We start from the raw sequence: 23127 nt of genomic DNA, 5'->3' as shown, positions 1-23127 counted from the left end.
TCTTGAGTTGTTTAAGGAGTGCAAATTTTGCCGTAAACTGTAGAAATCAGGGACCCAACGGCCTCCAGTGCTGCAGCTCTAACTGATGAACAGTAAATCTACAATAAGGAACTTCCTGCTGTTACCAGGACACCGCTACGCGCCTGTCCCTTTCACCTCATGAGCAATCATCACCCGAGTTAAGTGAGAAAATCGGTGTTTTTGTCTTTTGGATGAACTGGTCCTTTAATCCCCTCTCAGACTGCCCGTCTTTAAACTCTGACGTCAACCTTTTGACCTCCTTTTATTTAAATGTTTGCAGCTGATCTCTCTGCGCGCTCTACCTGCCATTTATCGGCCTTCTGGTAAATCGCCTGGTTCGTTCAACTTATTACGCAGACGACTGCTTGTCATGCCGCAAGTCTCGGGTTTTTTTGGTGTTTTTTAAAAAATTTATTTACGACAGCGTGTGCGTGCGTCCTGCACTGCGAGGATCTGATTAGGAGGAACGAGGGTAAACGAGGGTAAATGAGGGTAAATGAGGGTAAATGAGGGTAAACGAGGGTAAACGAGGGTAAACGAGCTGCTTTGTCTGAAACACGGCCGCCGCGTCAGCTTCATCCGGAGGGTGCTACTAAAGCCGAGGCATGCTGCTGGAATCTAGTGTGACATACAGTATCGTCTGAGCATGCCCCGGGACCGTTTTAGGTGACAGCCGGTGTGTGTGTGTGTGTGTGTGTGTGTGTGTGTGTGTGTGTGTGTGTGTGTGTGTGTGTGTGTGTGTGTGTGTGTGTGTGTGTGTGTGTGTGTGAGCCTTTATCTGCAACCCACAGCTTAGCTGCTGTAAAAAAGCCGCTGCGGCATGCCTTGTGTCTGTCATGCTGTATCCCTCCGGCTACACCTTGAGCCTCTACCTGCATGTCTGTCACTCTCTCTCTCAGAGTATTATGTGCGTGTCTTATCAGCCAGCCTGCCGTAATAACAGAACAGTATACTGCCTGCCAGGCGCTATAAAAAAAATAAAAAATAAATAAATAAAAAAGTGTGCATAGAGACAAAGAGAGAGGAGGGGAGGCTCCCAGGCTGGTGGAGACTGACCTTACTTCCCGAGTCCTTGGGTCCGCACTCCCCTTTATCGTACCACCATTTGTTTTTCAGTTTGTCTAAGACTCCTGCTTCACTCAGTTTCAATACGGCAAGGTTTACGGGCGTTCTTCAAATCACGGGGGGGGACCGGGGAAAGGGTGGGGTGGGGAAAATAACATAAATAACATCATAGGACATGTTATTTTATGTTATTCAATCAGAAGAAGCCCAACAAGAGCAGCTCAGTACTCTTTCACAAAGTGACGAAGCCAGGAAGGAGCCCCACTGGTGCTACATGTCTCTTTGCTCATCGATGGAGGTGTCTGTTTTTGCAGGGTTCGGGGTTTTATTGGGAGATATTTAAGGTGGGACGGGGGCGGAGCTAACAGACATATATATGTTTGTGGGGCCCCGGCTGCATCGCTTTTCTGGAACGGGCGCATACTGCCGGGACCTTTCTTACAACACGGGAGGCTGGTACTGACGAACCAAAACTATTGGCTCAGAAAATGCACTTCATGCTCACTGGTGCACTAAAAACAAGCCCGCTGTTGTGTGCTGAGATACTTATTTTAAGGAGTTAAGACGCTGATAGCGAATTATGTCGTGTAACTGCGGCAGAATATTTCTGCTTCGACAGTACTCGCTCTCCTCTTCAGATTAAAGGTCGCAGCTTTCCAAGTTGTCCGCGTAGCTTTAAGGTAATCGACCCGGCAGATGCGCCTGTTACCAACAAAACACATTTCTCTTTTACCCGCATCAAGGTCACATGGGCATAGCGACATAGCGGCTAACCTTCTCGCCACCGCCTCCGCTGCCACACTCTCCTTTGTCGTACCACCACTTGTTTTTCAATTTGTCCAACAGGCCTTGCTCATTGAGTTTTAACACGGCCAGGTTAACTGCACTTCTTGAAAACGATAAAACATATTTGGTGAGAGGGGTGAGTATGCTGTCCAATTTGGGAGGGAAGGGAGAGAGGGGGGGAGGGGAGGGAGGAGTAGCAGTAAGAGAGGGACAAGGGTGGAAAAGTGCATTAATCCCATTCGAGGAACCCGAACGCACACTGAACGCAAAATCTCTCTCTTCGCACGGGAACATAATGTCAAATAATCTCCTGTAATTCTGCCACTGTTGTGGTTTTAAACTTAATCTGTGTCGTGTTCGAATAAAACGCTGTTGCAACAGCTTGGCTGGCGAAACAAACACTGAAAGGATGGCCTTCAAGTTTTAAACAGTCATTCGTGGTCCCCAGAGGATGATTACTGATGACTTTAGTGTTCACCTTTAGCACCAGGAAGTTCAATTTGTTCAATGTTATTTAGTTTTACACCGAATTATGATTGAATTCTGTAAAGTTCTTTTTAAGGGTTTTTCTACCCTAATAAGGACAAAAATTACATAAATATAAAACATCATATTTAACTAAGAAAGGAGTGGCACAAAATTGCCCAAATTAAAACACGAAATTTTGGCACAAACTCTTCACCTTCGGCACCGTCAGTCCCGAAACAGACACCTCCAAGTCATTCGGACCCGTCTCACACATGTATGTACGTTAGCTCATTTAAAGCTCACAGGGTTTCTGGGCATTAAGCGGTTCTCGGAAAATCACGATTGACTCGCATAAAGCGTCTGTGAAAAGCTTTTTAAAGTGAGCGTGCGTCACGATTTCATGGGTTCTTTTGAAGGCTGCTGCGTTGAGATCTGATGATAGCGAGCGAGAGATTCGCCTCAGCGTGCGTTTTGATCCTTTTAATTTATTTGTATCATTACGAAAAAACAAATAAAACAAACAAAAACAAAAAAAAACAGTCAGTAATGGGAATGGATCAGAAACACAAAGCAACACGGCCTATATTTCAGTTTAAGCTGATGATTTTTTTTCGATTGCGGAGCCATGTGAAGTAACAGCCTCGGCCAACAATGCTGCCAGCTCTCCGTGTCGCTGGTGTGTTTCCTCGCTGATATCCGGACAAGTGACTGACAGAAGACGATAATCCCCCGAAACAACAAGATGGAGGCCCGGAGAAGAGGACTACCGTGGTCTGTCAGGGACTCCTTCCTGGTCAAAGCAGTGGCTGAAAACTGGCACCAGCCCGGGCTGCAAAACAACAAACCGGCGGCTGCTCTGCTCGACATCGGGCTTCGTTGGCAGAGGAATTTACAGAAAACAACTAACAAGAGTTTAATTTCCTGGCCGTAAGGAGCTCGCTGCTTCGCAGAAAATTACTTTGTTGGTTGCTATTCCCAAAGTATAAAAAAACAACCACTCATGTTCTGTTGTTTTCAGCGCGATCTCTAATTACATGCGATCAATGATAACAATGCTCCGTGCAGTTGTTAAAGCATCACAGGAAAGTGCTCTCTGTGGTATTTTCTTAACATCCACAGGAACAAATTAAAGTGCAGGCAAATGTGAAGCTGCACACGCATAGACAACACCTGCGCAGTTCTGCAGTTCAGTCTACTTATCCACTCCCCTCAGAGAGACCTTGCTGGCGGGCTTTGATCAATGAGTGTGCAGATTGAAAGTGCAACTCCCCACAGTAATGACACTGTATTCTGTGGCAGGTCTGTAAATCCCACTATGCGCGGGAGGCAGTGACAGAGTCTGGCAGAGTTACCCGGGGCTGAGCGTTCAGATGGCTCCCACAACACGACTCCAGTCACTCAGTTGAAAAATAAAGAACCAGTCAACCGTGAAGGAAAGCAGAGGTAGCATTAGCGAAATATCTCACTAATTACAGCATGAATCATAAAATGCAAGATTATCTTCTAAATAAGACATTTTTTTTTTTTTTTTTTTTTTTTTTTTAGATGAGTCAAGAGCGCTTTCCAGCATGCCATCACAACATCTCTGCCCCCCCCCCCCAAAAAAAAAAAATCCCCCAGCAAGCACGATCACAGAGTTACCTGGTGTGGAGAGCTGTAAAGAACACAAAACATGAAATAAAAACCACCCCTGCCTCAAAACACAGCGAAAGCCCCCACGTGCATGCGACAAACACGGATGTCAAAAAAAAAAAAAAATAAATAAAAAAGCCGCTACACTTCTGCCCTAAAAACAAACACATAACACGGCTCCACCCGCCCCACCCGCCCCACACCAAGCAGAACGTGGAGACAGATAGAGATAGAAAAGGCGGCACACCAGGGAAGGTGGAATACCATAACAACACGTAGCACATATTGTTACACTATTCCACCCACCTTAACTGTGAACCCTTGGGCGTGGCTACTCCGTAGCCTTTGGAGTCCAAGTTGCCTCCCACTTTCATTGTGTCGCACGGCTTGCGCTGCTCTGTGTACTCATTCATGGTGGACTCCAACAGAAAGGCGTATTTCCCTTTGGACTTGCGGACCCGCGCCACGCCCTCGGCCGTGGTCTTGGTGAAGACCGTGGGCTCGGCCGACTTCATGTACCCCCACATCTTCTCGTAGACGGCGATCTTGGACCGCTGCGGGGTTGTTAAAGGGAGGGAGGGGGGTTTCAAAGGTAGATGTGTTGTGAGAGATGGAGAAAGCACAAATACATACAATACAAAATAGAGAAAACATGGAGCATCAGTTCGATAGGTGGCGTTGTGTTTGCACTTTTTTTTTTTTTTTAAAAGCATTAGATTACTAACGGCAACGAACAATACGAGCGGATTCATTTGTGTAAACGTCTAGAATTTACTAGGTTTGGTGGGATATCTAGAAAAACACATCTAACCCTTTAAAGGGTTCACTTCGTCTATATTACATGAGCATGTATCCCACCCCTTATCCTGGTTTATAGGACATATCTGTCTTAAGATTAGAGGTCTTCCTTCACCCCAATACAATGGAGGGGAGTTACATTAAAAACAGTCGGATCTCTTTTCTTTCTTTTTTTTAAATTTTGCTGAACAGACGCAACGTGACGCTTTTTTATCACGAACAGTGTAACTTTAAAACGGGTCTGTTAAAAGTTTGGTTCATCACAAAAAAGGAGCACACGAGGAGGTTAGTTTAAACGTCCTATAGCAAGATAACCTTCACATTGTCCATCTGTATATTCATATTCTTGCAAAACATGACTGAGGCACGGAAAAAGTACTGCACAGCTGCAAGAATGATTTGATACGGTTTTCATAGTTGTTTTCATTAGATGTGAATTTAAAAGACGGGTCTAAAAACGAAGACCTGAATCCCGGTCGTATCCACGTCTTTTACACCCGAGCTGGCAAACTCTAAGTGGTAAGGTCGACCCGAAGATATATATTCTTTTAGTTTTTTAAAGATTGTAACGCCCCTGCTGAGTGTGCATGTTGCGAGCCTTCAGATTAGCGGTCTGTGGTATTCAGTGTTTCTGTGGCGTGTTCTTGCCATTCTGAGACAGAGACGATGTGCACAGTCAAAAAGAGAAAGTTAAACGTATTCAAGCCCGAAGCTTCAAGCAACCTGTGTAGACCACGTAGAGTAAGAAGAGCAAGGGAAGAGCGCTTGATGCAAAATATAATTGGGTGAAATGTGTCTTTTTCGGCTGCATATATTCGTGAGATGTTCGATGTGACATCGTCACCGTGCAGCTGGTCGGCAAGAAATAACCTTTTGCACCAAGAAATTTTATTTACAAGTTTACCAATTTGCTGCGTTTATGACGTTTTTACCCACAAAAAAAAAAAAACGTTTTTAACGAATGTTTCTTGCAAAACTAAAGCGGTTTTGTTGCCTTAATGAAGGATGAGAACCTGTTTCTACTGATGAAGTGAACTTTTTAAATCCACCCCAGCCGTCTTCTTAGGACTTGGATGTGACGCAAAAACATAGAACTTCTTGGTTTAAAAGAAAAAGCTGAACATCAACATTTACTTCCAATATCTGACGAAACAAATTAGTGGTAGAGAAACGTGATTTAAAAGTGTACGATCAGCCTTTTCTCTGGTGTTGTAGAGATGTGAGGACTGCACGGGCTCCCCTACCTGTCTGAGAGTGGACCGTTAACCCCTCGGTCACACCAACTCACCCTGAAGAACTCTTTGGTGGAGCCGGAGTCCAAAGTGCCGTAGGCGATGTCGGTCTGCTTGGCCAGGTCCTCGGCGCTCTCGATGGGAGAAACCATCCTCTCCACGGTGAGGAAGGCGGCCAGGTTGGCCGTGTAGGACGAGATGATGATGAGCGTGAAGAACCACCACACCCCTCCCACGATTCGTCCCGATAACGACCTACGAGGGAGGAAGGAGGAGGGACGAGGGAGCGTAGCGCGGGGGGACGGTTTGGGAGGGATTAGGACGTAGAAAGGGGGGGGGGGTGTGCGATAATTGTAAAATTAGGAGAAGAGGGGAGATAAAAAAAAAAAAAAGACAGAAAACAGTCAAGTCAGTGGTGGAAAGTGCAGTGAAAGTAGACAATTACAATGAACTATGAGTAAAGCATGGAGGGCCACCATTAAAGATGCTGATGTAAAACCACAAGGTGGCGCTCTGGCAACACTCAAACCGGCCAGAGCTGTATTCCCCCTCATTAGAGCAGACTGCCTTATAAAATTAAATCCCATATGCTTGTGCTGAACAGTTTTGATAAATAAAAGCTATATAGGCTGTGTCCGTCCGTCCGTCCGCCCCCCCCTCCCCGCTTTTGTTTATTGGCAGGATGAAAAGAGCTGGAGGCCCCCCGCCCCACCACCACCCCCCTCCAGCCGGGCAGAGTGGCGGCACTGTCCTTTTCTTGTTCCCTCGCTCGGGGGAGACAGATAGCTCGCTGCTCAGGAGCGGCGGAAGGTCGTGAGGAGAATCTTAAAGCGTAAATGCTGCATTGAGGAGAACAAACAAGATCTCCCCTCGGTGCAAATCAAACAGCGGAGGGTACAAAACCCTCAGGCCCTCGGTGTCAGATGGAGGCAGAGAGATGGTGGATGCGAGGAGGGGGGTGGGGGAGGGAGACGGGCATCTGCAACAGTCAGTGTTTTCTTGGCTGGTATTTCCCTGTGCCGTGTTGCAATCTGGTCATATTCCATCGTTCGCAAAGCGTCCCGTTCGCTCATTTGACTCCACGTACAACAGACACTGCAAAAAGAAAAAGGAAGAAAGCCTCCCCCGTGGCCCCCAAACACTTAAAAAGAAGAGTGATTATCACCCCCGCTCGACAACCTTTATGAACAATCATTCAGGGTTGCTTTGCTCTGTTTTAACAAATCACAGCGTTGTGCTACGAGGAGCCGTCGACCGAGCCGGAGAATCGCTTCAGGAAAACCGCCCGTTTTTCTCGCTCTCTGCACGATGAAAGCACCTGCAGCGGCTCAGGCAGCTTACAAATGGAGGAGAGTGCTGCAGTGGAGCATGCCTCCTCCACACACACACATGCACACGCACACGCACACACACACACACACAGGAAACTTTGCCCATGAAATAGACTTATTGACGTATTAGCTCTGGATTTGAATACAAACGACTTCCCTCTCTTTCTCTCCCCTCACTCCGCTCCCCTTCTTCTTGACGGAGTGTGTTTCTGTGGTGAAATAAAAGACTACAGAGGTGGAGGGTGTGTCCCGACGAGACGCCCGGATGAGTCTCTCTCTGTCACACCGTCTCCATCTTTTCCGGTTTTATTTCTACAGCGTTGCATTGTGGGGAGGGAGCGTAATAACGGGACCAGAAGAGGACAGTCTCTCTGCCGTCCCTTTGACTCCCTCCCGTTTGTGTGTTTCCTGGCTGATACCGCTGACTTTGATCCACAGTGACACTCTGCTGTGTCTTGATGGGCCTGCAGTAAACAGAGGGAGTGTTGGGGGGGGGGGGGATGAGTTGGGGGGGATTTGGGTGATTTTCAGGCCACGTCGGTGCTTCCGGTGAATTTGTCTTTTTTCTGTTATCCTTGAAGTGAAGTGATGGATTGCGCATAACATACTGTGATAAAGTGGACTTTTAAAATAAATATTCTTGATTCTCATCCACCTCTAATACAAAGTGTGATGCAATTTACTTGTAACTATCCTTGAGTATGATATATCTTTAAAGTTCGGGGTCAGAATTTTGTCCGATATTACAACCATTAAAAAGGTTGTGTTGTAAAAGTATTAGATATGTTTTCATTCAGTAGAACATGTTTATGTTGTGCTGTATTATTTGGTAATGTGAAAAACCATGATTGTCCTCCAAAGAAATAACCCCATAGGCCTCTTACAGAAGCAGCTTATTATAACCATAGACTGTCTATAGAAATGCTCGTAGTCCACAGGTTTGAAAATGAAGCCGATATGGAAGTGCCTAAAAGTGCAACGCCACAGAGGGCCACTAGGGGCTGGCTCCAAAAAAATAGACTTTTTCTTTCTTTTCTATTTTTAAAGCATTAATTATTAATGTTTTACAGTCTTTTGCACTGTCTGCATTTACATCCGTATGTAAGGCAAATAAACGGTCAGGAAATTAAAAGCTTTTCCATCAAAAGTCCTCAAACATTGAGATTAAGGGGAAAAGAATGCGAGTACAAATGGTTTTCCGCTCAGTATTACACATTTAGCTTGTAGTGTTGGGGGGATTGTAGGATCATTTGCATTTTTATTAATACAGGCGTCCATCCAAGTGTGGCTATTACAAGTGTTTTTGTGCAATATAAAAGTCTGCTGTAAAGAAAACTGAAAAATGTTTCAGTGCCGTTAGATGTTGTGAAAAAACGTTGGTGAGGGGTGGGGGGGGGACTTGACTGTAATGATGTACGAGCTCAGTTTTCCCACGAGTGGAGGAAACAAGAAAACCAGACGGAGAAAGTATTAGAAGAAATAAAGTGGATACAAAACAGAGATTGGCTCCAGCATTGCAGCATTGGGATTCTTCGCAGCAGTCCAGTGAGCCTCGGGGTATAAAGAGTGCTCAACGTAGAGAACAAAAAAAAAGTTTAATTTCGGCAATTATACAGCAATTAGACATCACGTTTCGCTACCAGTTAACTTCTTTAAGCTAAATTAATTTGTATTTATTAAATAGGGTAAGGCAGATGTAATACGGCTGGTATGGTCGGCACGTAGGGACTCATCAACTATTTATGTAATTAATCTTCACATTTAAATGAACTGAACAACAGTGAGAATTGGAAAGTTGTAGTTCATGAATTGAATCTATTCATTTATAAGCGAGGACCTTTCTGAAACGTTTCAGACCAATATGTTGCAATCCAAAGTACAATTTCCCAATGAAAATAATATTCTTTAATAGCATCAAATTTACCGATTGAACATGGATAGCCTCAGACAGGCTAACAAATAGGACCATAAGGCTACTGATCCAAAATCAAAGAACGCATTGAAAGGTTCATCTGACTTGTCGGGTCCAGCGTCGTCACTTGTCTCTTCACTGTTTGTTGGAGCTTGTAGCCATTTAAAAATGTCTCCTCCTGCTAAAATTAACGACTAAGGACTGCCCCAAGTTAACATTATCATTATGCTATGTTAGATGTGACGGCACCCTGCGTGGCTACGGTTAGGTTGGTTACTGGACTTTGATCATTTTACGGTAACAACAGAATTGGTTCATCAATCTAATGTGAAGTGTTTATATATTATCTGTTGTCTATAATGAAATTACACAAAATGTCAATGTTTTGGGCTTGTGGTTAATTGTTAGGTCTTTCAGGAAGGTGCTTGTGCACCTCCAGGTGGAGCCTCGCGTACCACCAGTGGGACACATACCACAGTTTGGGAATCACAGTTTCCAAATAAAACAAACTCATCTGGCTGATTTATGTGGAAATGTCTTAAAATGATACCCAAGACATTTCAAATCCATTTGATGCAACTGTGCAGCCATAAAAAGGTGACTTTGGTTTAAATATTTCAGAGTGCACAATCATATCTTCAAAGAAAAAGCAAGCATATAGAAAATACTATATATATTTAGACTCTGGGCTGCAGATGTGTATTCAATCTGCTTCTTAATCTGAAGCCACAAAATAAGGCACTTAAAATGAAAATAAAATCGAGGAGCTTAAATCAAAATTCAGAGATAATAAGCAAACATGAAAGCAAAGCAAATCTCATATCAGGATTAAATATAATGTGGTTGGCGTTAGCATCACTGACCAGTCAGCAAACCATCCGACACACTGTGATGCGAGGCAGAAAACTTTAAAACGCTCGCCGCTCACGGTCCCCGCTGCCCTCTTTTATTTCCTCTGATGTGGAGTAAAAAAAAGAAAAAGAAAAGAAAAAGCTGCTGTCAGAGATGATTTGGTGCAGTGTGTGTGTGTGTGTGTGTGTGTGTGTGTGTGTGTGTGTGTGAGTAGGTTTTTAAACAGGATTTGTGAAATCATTTGTGGGTAAGAGAGAAAGAGACGGAGGCAGAGTAGAAAACAACATGAAATAGAAGAGGTGATGAAGTGAAAGACGCGCAGCGAGAAGGACAGCTCTGACCTTGAGCACAGCCTAAATAAATGAGGAGGTGCTAGTCTGCTCCCAGGGTGATACCTGGGGCGAGGCTGCTCCATCTGACTTATTCATAGCAGACAAACTGTCACTCCACATCTCTACCTCTGCTCCCATGTCCTGTCCTCGGCTGCAGGCCCGATATGAGACTTCAAATCTGCATGTTTATGTACCATTGATAACAAAAGACGGATCACAGATAGAGTTTGTACTCCAGACGCATAACGTAAAATTCCTCAACACCAATACAAGAGCCTTGTCGTACTATTCCTCTTTTTTTTTTTTTAACAGAAACAATGATTTCTTTCACTTATTGATTATATTTTTATTTGCTTTAATCGTTGCAAAAGTTATAAATACCAAAATTCAACACTTCCTGCACATCCTTCAAATTAAAAGCCTCCCAGAAAAAATAAGAGATTTGAGCCACTAAACGGCTTTTATTGTGAAATATTTGTGCAGAAACTGTTGAGTTTCCCAAAATAAAGCACTAAAAAATGCAAACAAGGAGGAAATGCAGATAATTAGTGGATAAAAACGGGATTTCTGTTGCAAAAGAGACTTCAAATAGAGCAATGGGGGAAATTATAATGGAAGCAGATTAGAAAACAAAAGAAAAACGTCCCTAAATACACTTAAAAAACAGTGGAAATTATAAATAAAGACAGTCCCATAAACATACCAATAAAGGCCCTGCACTCGTATATAAAGTTCATAACATAAACCCTTCATGATCCTTCTTCCTGATGTCAAGCGACCTTCTCAACTGACAATACAGGTAAAGAAGGCCTGTAAAGTGGTGATATACTGTCCCAGATAATCCGCCTCTTTTATCGTCATTGTTCTGCAGGACCCATTGCATTATATCCTGAAGAGATAAAACCCACGGGACTTTCCTAAACACCTGACATCGGATCACTCTCTATTATGCCTGTCAACCTCGAAGAAAGCCTTTTTGCTCGTATCATAAGTGGATCTGTCGTTTTGCATTCACCTCGTTAAATATGTTGAATGTGATCAGATAAACTTTACACTTGTCCAGGCGGAAAATCAAATATATATTCATGACCGCAAATGGCATTGTCCACATGGGTATTATGGAGCCATGAGGTTGGAATCTTAACAATGAGTGGGGAGACAAATCTAATCTTAGGGTAGGACATTTTGTTCAGAGCATTATGTTTATTTTTCAAACTTTTCTTTAATATCTTTTCTTTAGGTTTCTAAAATCTAGTGGAATAAAACCATTAGAGTGGAAAAATAGTCCCTTTTTAGCTCAACTTTAATAGTGTTAAAAGGTCATAAGCACAAAAAGGTTGAACCGCTGCTATAAAATGTTACAAAAACACGTTTAAAGAGCAAATGGAGATGTTTGTTTTTGCTAAAAACGCCCCAATTACCACCCGCTACCACAATATCAAAGCAGAAAAACACTAAATTGGCACTTGACTTTGAAGCTATAGAACACGAGTGTACATAGATGCAACGGGAGCCTCGAGCGAGGCACATAATTTGCTCGAATGGTGCAACAAATCAGCCGAGTGAAGAAGGACAAGGAGTGCTGACACGAGCAAATAGTGATGCCGCTCACCAGCAGCGTGTCAGCTGGATAACAAAGCTAATTGTCACTGAATTAATAGAATAATGGGAATCTCGCATATAGACCACTTGAAAGTCTTTTTTCTTTTTCAGACGCAGCTTTTGTTGGCCCAATTTCACAACTCAAATTAAAAATTACGCCTCATCCGTAGCCATCACGAAAATTTGCCGTCGGTGTGCACGCGCTAATCAGGACTAATCAAGCCAGTCGCGGCGTTCCCGTCAGCTCGCCAGAGATGTGGCAACTATGACTCGGCAGAAAAGACAAAGATAATCCATCTGAGACAACGAGACGGAAGTGACGGGAATCACCTGGAGCAGTCGCAGCCGATAACACCTGCGTGGAGCGGCAGACGGCTGCCTCCGCATTTCCCCCGACATTTTCTTACTTGCGATGTGACGTCCGGCAGTCTCAAGGGGAAAACACCAGAATAACTCCAGTCCTGTTCATCTGGGATATCTAGTCAATTAAAGAGACTATCGTGTCACCATTTCGTTTAAGCTCCCTTCTTCTCCTGTTTCCACAGAGACATTACCATGGCAGACCTGGGTATTAATCACTGAATTAATTATTATGGGCCGCCTTAAGGGAGTAGAAGGGGGTATTAACCCTTATTAAAGAGAGAGGGAGAGAGCGTGAAGAGGAGGAGAGGAAGACGATTTCAAACTCTGCCTTCACTGTCGGATCTGTGGCATGAAATAAGTAAAAACTGCATGAAGAGTGAGAGTTGCAGTCCTCTACGAGGACACAATCACATGCAGAGACACAGAGAGACTCGTGTAGTGGAGCGTAAGAGCTGAAATCAGGAGGCCGGATGGGTCACTGGCCGCGGCTCGAATCTTATACTTGCACACTTTTAGGAAAAACTTTCTTGTGACAGGAAGTAAAACGTACTTTTGTTGTTTGCAGCTCAGTGAATTTTGGCACGAATCAAATGCTGCGTTCAAATGAGCTTGTAGTTACAACGTGGGAAGCCGTGTGCGCCGCATGCTTGCCGTTCAAGTGGTTTAGCCTTTAAAACACAAAGTGGAGGGCGTCTAGAAGCCACCGAGGCCAACAATTTATGTTAGCTGAACATCCATTGAAAAATGAACTTCCATGACCTCTGACATTTCCATAAACGTCAACAAACACGTCACAACTCGGGGAACTTGAGGCTTGTAGAAACTTTTGCGGTCCGATGTCGTGAAAACCACAAGAGGGCGCCGTTCATACGGAGTCCTCTCGTGTACGCGGGAAATACGACCCCATTTGAATGCAGCAAATATGTCACTTGGTGGTCAATATTGATTGGTTAAAGGCTGCTCCAACAGCTTCAAAAACAACCCGAGGTCTGGACCGGACTGGAAATGATTCAACATGGAGCCAGACTCTGTATACAAGCGATTTATGACGAGTTTATGCAACATTGAAGGTTTTTATTGATTTGAAACTCAGAAAAAAAAAAAAGAGAGGGTGAGGAAAAGGCCATGAGTACATCCGTGCCCAGTATCTGTCCCCTGTACTACTGGTGCTGTTTGAATGGAGCTCCGTTATAATCTCTAATGAAACCTGACACGATGCGACCTCCAGTCAATCACCGCACATGTGACCAGACTTCCCTCACCAAAGCTCGCTCCTACGAGTCTACCCAAAACCGTTTCAGGCGACACACACTGGATATTATGAAGCTCTTGTGTAATCTGTCTGCGGCGGACGGACATGTAGACTTGGGAAAGTTGCAGAGACGGAGTGCCGCATGCAGACCGAGTGTTCAACCGTCCAGCCATCTCGCGACCGCAACACCCCCCCCTTTTTTTTTCTTTTTTCTTTTACCTCTGCCCCTTCTCGCTGCCTCCTCGCCGTCTAATCTTTGCATGTTGGGGATTTGCATGTTGCCCCTGTCAGGCTAAACTGGAGTGGAGGCGCCGCCGGGGCTTCGGGGGGCCCGTTGATGGGTTGGGAGAGGCCCGTGGGATTAACAGTGACAGGTGGAAAGCAGCGGGGACCGCAGTCAGAGACAGAGAGGGGTTGAAATGTAGACTTTTTCATTCTGACGCTGACATTGTTGTCGCGGCTCTACAGTCCTTATCTGCGGTACACAGGCGGTGGGAGGGGTGGGGTGGTGGGGGTGGTGATGGGTGGTGGGGTGGTCTGCACACACGTGAACAAAGCAAGTGTACTCCTTGAATGAGTGTGTTGTAATCGCACTCCAGTCGCCTCCGTAGGCTGCTTACGTGATGCCGGGCTATAATTCGAATGTACCTCGGGATCCTCCATCTCTGCTCTCCTCTGGTGTGGGGGACGCTGAAAGATACAGGCTGGTTTGGTCCTCCTTTTCATCTCCTCAAAATCTTACCAACTCTATTACATTACAAGATCCATAAGGGCTTAAAACAGATAAAAAAAAAAAAAAAAAGAAGTATTAAATGAAAGACTTAAATTAACTATAGGAGCCATTCGAGCAGTAGCTTAAAATAACCCAAACAAACCATCTGCTGGAAGTTTAAGCTTGACAAAGCCATTCAAACTGCTAAGAAAGGGTTTATAGAAAATGAGAAAACCCACTGAGAATTACAGGCTTTACCGGTCCGAAGGCTTCACCGTGTCAGCAGAGGCTGCCGAGTGTGCGATGACGAACAAGGAAGCTGGATCTTTGATTTGAAAAACAAAGATCCTCTCTGGCCTTTGGCCACACAGGAAACTGTACAAGCCCCAATTCTCCACCCTTCCAAAGTACGCCGTGTTCACTGGACACCGACGCGCCGGGTCTGAGGCGACGGCAGCGCTCGGGTTTTGGACTTTGGACGAAGGGAAGAGAAGTGACAAGACACGAAAATGAAACACGAAGGTTTTCGAGACAGCCGGTCCAACGGAAAAACACGTCGGCGAATGTAACCGGAGCTCGAATACACAGACGGGAGGCAGAAAGGCACAACTGACGAAAGCTGACAAACACGGAGACAACCTAATTCCCTTACAAGCAGACGAGACGGAGGATGGGAGTCAGACAGTGAAGAACAATACAGCTGAGGGAGAGAGAGAGTAGGAAAATCGATGCGAGACACTCACACTCTCTCTCTCTCTCTCTCACACACACACACACACACACACACACACACACACACACACACACACACACACACACACACACACACACACACACACACACACACACACACACACACACACGAGTGTGAGGCCGCTGTGCACGGACAGGTTCAGCACACAGAATACGAGCAGCGAATATTACAGAGCAACACATTAAACAGCGCTTTAAAAGACACTAACCAGATTTAAATACGTCTATGCTGGGATCTACGGTCGTCATGCAAACTGCCACTGACAGTCACTTACTTCTATAATACACTATAGAGATGAGGGACACTGTATGTATGTAGTGGCAGGTGAAAACCTCACAATTTTAACTTTTGAGAAACGAAAGAAAAAGTCTCAGATTAAAGGAGTAACTCAGCATTTTTTGAGATGACAGGACTGATATCAATCCGATGTCTGGATTGGTCCATAAAACTCGCCAACGCTTTCTTCAAAAAGGTTTTCAACCTTTCCAGCTACAAACACTGAAGTCGGATCAATTCTACAGTTTCCTGCTTTTATTACAGACACGTGTGAGATAAGTGCGACGCTTTGACTTATTCATGGACGCCCGCCACATTCAGCCTGCGAACGTCTGGGGATAATTGGGATGCATAAAACATACGCTTTAAATAGACATAAATATGAGATACGGTTTTTTTTTTTTTTTGTGAAACAACATTGGATGGAGTCCCATAAAATTTGGATATTCATCACGACGAACTGTTATAAGTTTGATCGTAAAAAAAAAATCTAATATTTCCCCCCAAAAAGCTGAACTATTCCTTTAATACAGATAATTCTTATGGTCATCTTTACCAACAAAAATATAACACCATTCAAAATCTTGACTTTATGCTTCTGTTAAAGTTTGATGGGTAACAAATTATGAGGTTTTCACATCAGTAAATAAAATCATATATTTATTCTTTATAAAACACACGCATGCTAACCATCATTCGTAAATTATCTTTCTTCCATCTGTTAAATTTCGCTTCTACCACCACTTCTGTTTATTTTTTTTATGTCCTGTGATGAGCTAACTGATTAAATCAGGACTGAACAACATACTAATGCGTTATCTCTTCTACTCTGTCAGAGATGTCTGCTGGTCACAGCAGGGTGTCACGACTCGCTCGCTTTTCATTTACGTCAATCAAACCTGTTTGAAATAATGACGACGATCTCAACTGGATTGACAGGCGAGGGATTTAAGAGCACAGAGCTCAGACAGAATCATCTGTATGATCATCGGCACCGACACAATCCAACCTGACGTGACGGCATATTGTGATTATAATTGGCCTACAGGTCATGCAGTAGCCTGAGGGAGAGGGAGGGATGGGGGGGGGGGGGGAGTTAACAAACTTTGGTAGGAAACACAGAGCAACTCCTTCTGAGATGACGTCTTACCTGGGGGAGATGTCACAGCCCTGCTGCATGAAGGCGCCCAGGGAGAACCAGAGCGAGTTGAAGATGCCAAACTCATTGGGGGGCTGGTCGCTTGGCGGACCGTCGGTGCCCTCTTCGGGCTCCTCGGTGTGCCATTCGTACGGGCTGAAGCGGCTGACCAGGAAGAGCACCACGCTCACGCCGATATAGGCAAACACGATGCACATCCAGATCTCGTAGGCCAACGGGTCCAGGAAGGAGAACACGCCCGGTTTGGATTTCTGGGGCTTCTTGATCATGATGGAAATGCCCAGCGACATGAAGGGCTTGGAGAAATCGATCACCTCCTCCCGGACCAGCGTGATAGTCAAAGGGGCCACAGCGATTTCCGCTTTCTGTGGGAATTCAGATGAAGAGGAGTTTGATTAGCGACTTCTGGGAGGAACTGAAACGATGACAGATAAACAAAATGCAAATGATGCATCATCTCTCCGAGCTGAAACAATGAAACAGCACTTAGTCACAGATTTGACATCCCGAAGGCCGGCCAGCCACCGGACAACAAAACAACAACCATTACCCAGTTTTTCTCGTGTCGTTATCACTTTTCATTTTGCTCACGTCACACACATTTCTCCTCTGAACGAGAAAATCTCTGAGCGATCGAGTTTTTAGACGGCGAGCCGAACGCATCTCGGAGTGATCAGGGGTTAAGACAGAGAGAAAGAAAAAGAAATTGAAAAAGAAATTCTCTAATGCTCGAAGGCTTAGCTGGAACTGTGGGAGAATCAGCAGGAAGGACAAAATAATGTGTCAGAGAAATATGCTTAAAGCACACGAAGGCAAAAATAAAAAGTAAAATAAGGGATCCGACCACCTCTGAGGTCTGCAGCTGTGGGGGAAAAAAAGTGCACCAAAAAAAAAATCCACAAACCAGATTACAGCTGGTGACTTAGCAACACTCGTGACCTTGTCCGCCCGGCTCGGGAGCAGAAGGCTTAATATCAGCAAGAATTTAAAGTTTCATTTCGACCATCTGACACTTAAAGTAGGAAAGTAGAAAAAAATAAAACAGCGACGAGGAGGAGGAGGGAAGAGGTGGGGGAGAAAATGAAAGAGATTTAAGTTCTTTCATCCTCAGTAAAATGCACTAAGATGACAGCCTCGGGGCGGTTCGCATGTACTGAAATACATGGCAGGTTACGGGGAGGCAGGGCTTTGTGGTCTTTTCAAGGGGGAACTGGGGAGAGATGAATGGGCGCTAAGTAAAGTCTTAGAGGGGAAAGTGCTGACGGTTTCCATGTCTTCAGACGTTCCTGTGGGAGAAGCTGCAGGCACACTCTTCTTTGTTTTTTGTTTTTTATCTTACAATATCCTTCAATTCATACGGAAACGTGGAAAATTCATCATTTATCTTGAAAAGGAAAATGTGCAATTCTTCTACATTTTAAGTTAATAACAGCCGTCCGTCGGTTTTCTCCGCTGTGAATAACAGTCTGGGACCTGCCACTCTCAAGGGCGGACCAATCAGCGAGCAGTGTCGGTGGTTAACGCCGTCTGTCCCGCCCCTCCTTCACTGTGATTGGACGGCGGGTGACAGTGACGAGCGCGGTATGCATTTTTTTCAACTGGGGAAAAAAAACGCCGAATATTCAGCGTAGAATAAAACGCTCAGGACCTCGTCACGCTCGGGGAAGAAAAGAACACCTTGGTGGACACGGCCGTAGGTAGTTGCAGCGGTGGTAGAGCGTCACCTGGTTTCGGCTCGTGCCGATTGGGTCAAATGAAGCCGAGGTCTACGTCCAGTAGGATGCAAACGATTCTCTATGGAACGCGTCCCGAACCATTTTCATGCAGTGAAATAAATAACAGGCCTCGAGAGGCAGATAAGAGGAAGTCCTGAGATAAGTGGGGTCTAAATAACCGCAAATTGTGTGATGACAGCTGTACTGTCCCGTTGAGCGATTTACACAAAAGTAATTTTGTTTTTTTTCTGCTCACAGCTCTTGTTAAAGAGATGAGAAAAGTAGTACAGAACAGAGCTGCTCTTTTTTTGGTTGTTTTTTGACGGGTGCTTCTTCTTTTGGTTTTTTGACCAACCTGGTTAGTCTTTACACCATCGGTGGACTGTACTGCCTGATCAGTCCTGACACTTCCCCAAACTGTGGCTCCGCTCGCTGCAGTCGACGTCACGGTGAGTCACGGTGGCGCCGAACAGGCGCAGGCGAGAAGAATGGCACTCTGTGAAAATGCCACTTAGCTCCTCACATAACCAAAGAAATCCACAAAAATGGGGAGATTTGAAACAAAATGGTGCTGCTGCTCATGTAAACACGAAAAGGATCGTTTCTGTACGGCAGGAAATGTTTTCTGAAGGTTAAATAACTCTAACGATACTCTCGGAGAATATCAAACATTTAGCGATTACAAAAACTATGAATCAGACCTCTACTGGAGCTAAATCCAATTTAAATTCAGTGCAGTTATCAAATCTCCACATTTAATGATTTTCTTTGTTTCTACCCAGGAAAGGATGTTTTTATCCTCAGAAACATTTTTTTGGACCACAAACAGGCCCATACATCCCGCTGTCGTCCAATATCCACATCTTTGCATCTTTTTTTGATCCCATCAGCTGAGCGACACCTTCGTCCCCAAATCAAACGTCACCTCAGAGACTCCTTTATAAGCACCTTCTTCTCCTCAGAATATTTTAAGTATTACTTATAACTTACTGTGAATGATTAAATAGTGGTACAGGGAACTGCACAGAGAACCAGCCTTTACTGATCATTTCTTCCATTTTTATGTCTTCATATTCAGGAAAGAGCCTTCGTGTTTGAATTTGCTGTTGATGCTGTTTGATGTTAACATAAACTCAAAACTTCCTCCACTTTTACCTGCTGTCTTTATTGATTTAGACTTGTGTATATTTAAAATGGAGCACTTTTTCCTCTTTCATGTCCTGGAAAGGATTTCTGTCTGTTTTATTTATCATGAAATATCGTGTTGATATTTTTCTCCATGTCTGTTTTTGTTTTCAGCTGCATCACATCACGCTCACCACTCTTTTCTGTTTTCACAGATTTTAGTTAAAGTACGGTCAACAACACTCAACACTGCCCGCACAGATGTTTCACAGTAAAAGCTTTCAAAATGATCAAACGACAAATTATTGGCCACGACGATAACCTAACTGAGACTTCCTAAATGTATCCTACAACAAATGGCTTTTCTTTGAGAGTTGACAGTATTTCCAAACAGATCAATTCAGTCCATATTTTGAAAGCTTTATTATTTTCACATGAAGAGAAGAAATGATGAACAAGTTGTTCTAGTCGACGCGTCTTTTCTTTAACGGACTCTCCGCTCGCTGTTTGAATGAATGAATGAGTGAGTGAACTCCAATTTTGATGACTAATTTCTGCCAATTACCAATTCATCTGTCATTAGAAAGGCTGCCGTACAAATTCATTGTTAGCAGGAGACGGCAGAGTATTGTCTGCAAGTACCATCACGAGTTCCAGCGACAGCAGTGAATTAAAGCGTCACTCAGACGAGTCATATAAGATTAAAGAAAAAAAAGAAGCTAATTTCAGTCTAGAATAGAGACGAACAAGGAGGGCGAAAAGAGAAGTTCTTACCCCGTACACCAGCTCCCCGACCATCCCGTTCCAGATCTTCGTCTCCGGGTCCCGGGCGCCGTACTTCCCGTCGGGCACGATGGAGATTTTGTACCTGATGCCGATGTGTTTGGCGATCTCGGAGGCCAGGTCCACGCAGTAGCCCTCGTACTGGTCGTTCCCCTCGTACATCTCCCAGTTCTTCTTGAGCATCACGTAGGGACCCTCCTACACAGGGGACCATAACCAGTGAACCAGACCGTCAGACAGACAGACACGCAGACAGGAGGGCTCGCGCACACACACACACACACACACACACACACACACACACACACACACACACAACAGGAACTGAAGCTCATGAAGATCAAACGGGGTTGAAGTTAAAGGCGCTCGGTTGAGTGTTTTGGCCACTAGAGGCGCTGCGGAGCAATGATGTGACAGGTGGTCCCTGTTCCGTTTGTTTCCATCTCTGCCATGCAGATGATAAAGTACACATTCGTACCGATGATGTCATGCTAATCCACTGATCGACAACAGAGATACGGCAGAAGAGAAAAAAAAAGCTAGCTAGCACACATGTACGTAAACATTACAGGATTTATATACTTTTTTTTTTTTTTCTAATCGGCTCTGCAAATATTTCACGAGTCAAAAAAAACAATTAACACATATTGTGACACGCAATTATTGATGTGGACATTGTGAAGCACTGAATCACTATAAAGCAAATATGTTGAAAATGGTTCACTGTTTCGAAGCATTTTATACGGTCAAAGTAGCGCCATCTGCTGGACATCTCTGGGTATTGCACTTGAATAAAAGGATTTAATCTCAGACCTTGATGAAACGGGTAGAATATACCGGGTTTTACTGCGTTCATCATGATTAATTTGTCCAATAAAGCTTGTATTTTTTTTAAACTTTTTTAAATAAAGACTTTGATTTAAAATACTGAAGCACCTCCCAAACTTCATTTGATGTAATCTCCACACCTTGTTTTGCTTTACGAACATCCAGAGTAGCACGCTGACCTGCAGACTGCAGAATACGACCAGATGTCGTAGAACATCTTGGTACTTTTGGTGTACTACATTTAACATACTATGTATTTTCGGGCTACTTTAGATTCACACCGGCTTAGTCGAAAGGTATCTGTTCCCTAGATACGAAGGACTCATTCGTATGCAAGGAAAACATAAACTATTCCTAGTTGCAGGTGATTATACAATAATGCACAATTATAAATATTATATTCCCCTAAATTCTTCACACTGTTCCTTTAAAAAGACTCGACGGAAGTCAGACTGACAGCTTCGTGCTCTGCATGCACAGCACAGACTGGAGTTTAAAACCCCACATCATCAGTGCGTTAATGTGCACGGTAAACAGAGACTCAAAGAGAAGTCAGGAAAGCATGACTAAGCAGAAAAAGAGGCTGGCATAAAGCAGGAAATGAGCTGCAGTCATGCCGAGCGATTTAATACCTCCAACAAGCCCGACTCGACTGGAACACTTAAAGTAATCGGAGGTGGCGACGTCAGTCCTCAGTGCGACCGGCGACCGAGTTATAGATCATTAGATTTGCTGTTTGTTGGGTGGTGATCTGAATCTGAGTCCCACACAGTTTCTGCGCTCCCATTTCCAAACAAATTACTTTTGTCACGGGCGCCGGCGTGTTGCATATTGAGAACAGGAGCAATTTATTCCTGAGATGTATTTGCTTGACATTGCCCCGAGCCACAGCAAGGTAAACCAAAGACTCCTCACCGGGGAGGGAATGCAAATGCTTCGGCTGAGCCCGCGGCACCACAAAACATGACTGTATAACACAATGACGGCAGCATTTAATGCAAACAATTCAAAATGAGGCATCCGGGAACAGAAATAACAACAGAATGAATTTAAACTCGTGTTTTTGAAGTTTCTTAACATTAATGCATTTATAATAATAATAATAAAAAAAAAAAAACATTTGTTAAGCTTGTACACAAATATAAAACATCTTTTTACAATTTACTATTAACTATAAAACATCTTTCGCACTGTACACACCCTAAATCTCTCCTTCTGTCTGTACATTGTGCATATAACCAGTCAAACATCGGATTACACACTGCAGCTTCATTCTTTTTATTTTATTTTAGGCATTTTCTAGCAATAGTCATTCAATATTCTGCAACTGCCTCTAAATAGTGGAGTTGCTCTCAGTCACACACAGGACTCAGATGTCCTACCTGCAACAGACTCCTGCATGTAATCCATCATTAATGTTTGTATTTTTACTAATTTATTATCTGGTTTATTTTTCATCAGCTAATGTTGTATCTGAGTTACTTCTAATGCAAACATTTCTCGTTGCTTCGGCTTCACCTTTAAGAATGGGAGGCTTTTATTGTGAAGGAGTCACAGAGCACAACAATGTGTTTGTTAAAGTCAGGATTTTCAAAACGTTTGCATAATATGCGCCTACTTTACATGCTTTAGTGCTGCATTTACACTTATAAATATATTCTGTGCCATTACTGATGCTCTTCCAGCTCCTCTTCGTCCACAGAACAGGGCTGTTTAAAAAGTGAACCATCCACAGTGATTGAAGTGGCGGGGGCCTGCTGCCCTTTGTTAAAATGCATCTAACAAACAAAACATGGGGAACTTTAGCATTTTTCTCCTGTCCCGTCATTTTAATGCAAAACTGCTCACAGCATTAAATCACACTGCAGCGGATAGAAAAAGGGCCAATTATTGACCGTTTGCTTCGATAAAACACACAACAAAGTGTGAAGCCACATAAACCGGGACTGAAAGGATCAGGACGAACAACAACAAGGAGAAAAATAGTTAAAAAAATATATATATAAGCAATTTCAAGTAGCGTTTGTTTCAACTCTCAAAAATCTCAAAGGCTGAGAAACAGAGTTCACGATACACTTTTAATGCATCTCAACTACTTTTAATGATGACTTCATTTACAAGTTGATCTC

The 23127-nt window shown here is 43.9% G+C and overlaps 1 protein-coding gene across 3 annotated transcripts in view; it reads right to left on the bottom strand.

Moving 5' to 3' along the window:
* gria4b (glutamate receptor, ionotropic, AMPA 4b) overlaps positions 1-23127 on the bottom strand; it is a 107459-nt gene that overhangs the window by 4952 nt on the left and 79380 nt on the right. The window contains exons 10-15 of one of the 3 annotated variants that reach the window (XM_069718838.1): positions 20162-20368; positions 16539-16912; positions 6059-6257; positions 4279-4526; positions 1861-1975; positions 1072-1192 (exon numbers count right to left, since the gene is read on the bottom strand). In XM_069718838.1, coding sequence (XP_069574939.1) covers positions 1157-1192; positions 1861-1975; positions 4279-4526; positions 6059-6257; positions 16539-16912; positions 20162-20368 — 1179 coding nt within the window. In that variant the 3' untranslated portion in view covers positions 1072-1156. Of the gene's footprint in view, positions 1-1071; positions 1193-1860; positions 1976-4278; positions 4527-6058; positions 6258-16538; positions 16913-20161; positions 20369-23127 lie in introns of those variants that run through there. The other 2 variants (XM_069718837.1, XM_069718836.1) reach the window with 2 other exon arrangements.

This window comes from Brachyistius frenatus, unplaced genomic scaffold (genome assembly GCF_029030835.1).
Source record: "Brachyistius frenatus isolate BFR_SWC_R1_liver_20210118 unplaced genomic scaffold, ASM2903083v1 Contig_200, whole genome shotgun sequence".
Classification (NCBI taxonomy): Eukaryota; Metazoa; Chordata; class Actinopteri; family Embiotocidae; genus Brachyistius; species Brachyistius frenatus.
Note: the sequence above shows the minus strand (reverse complement) of the source record. Positions and strands in the feature narration are given on the sequence as shown.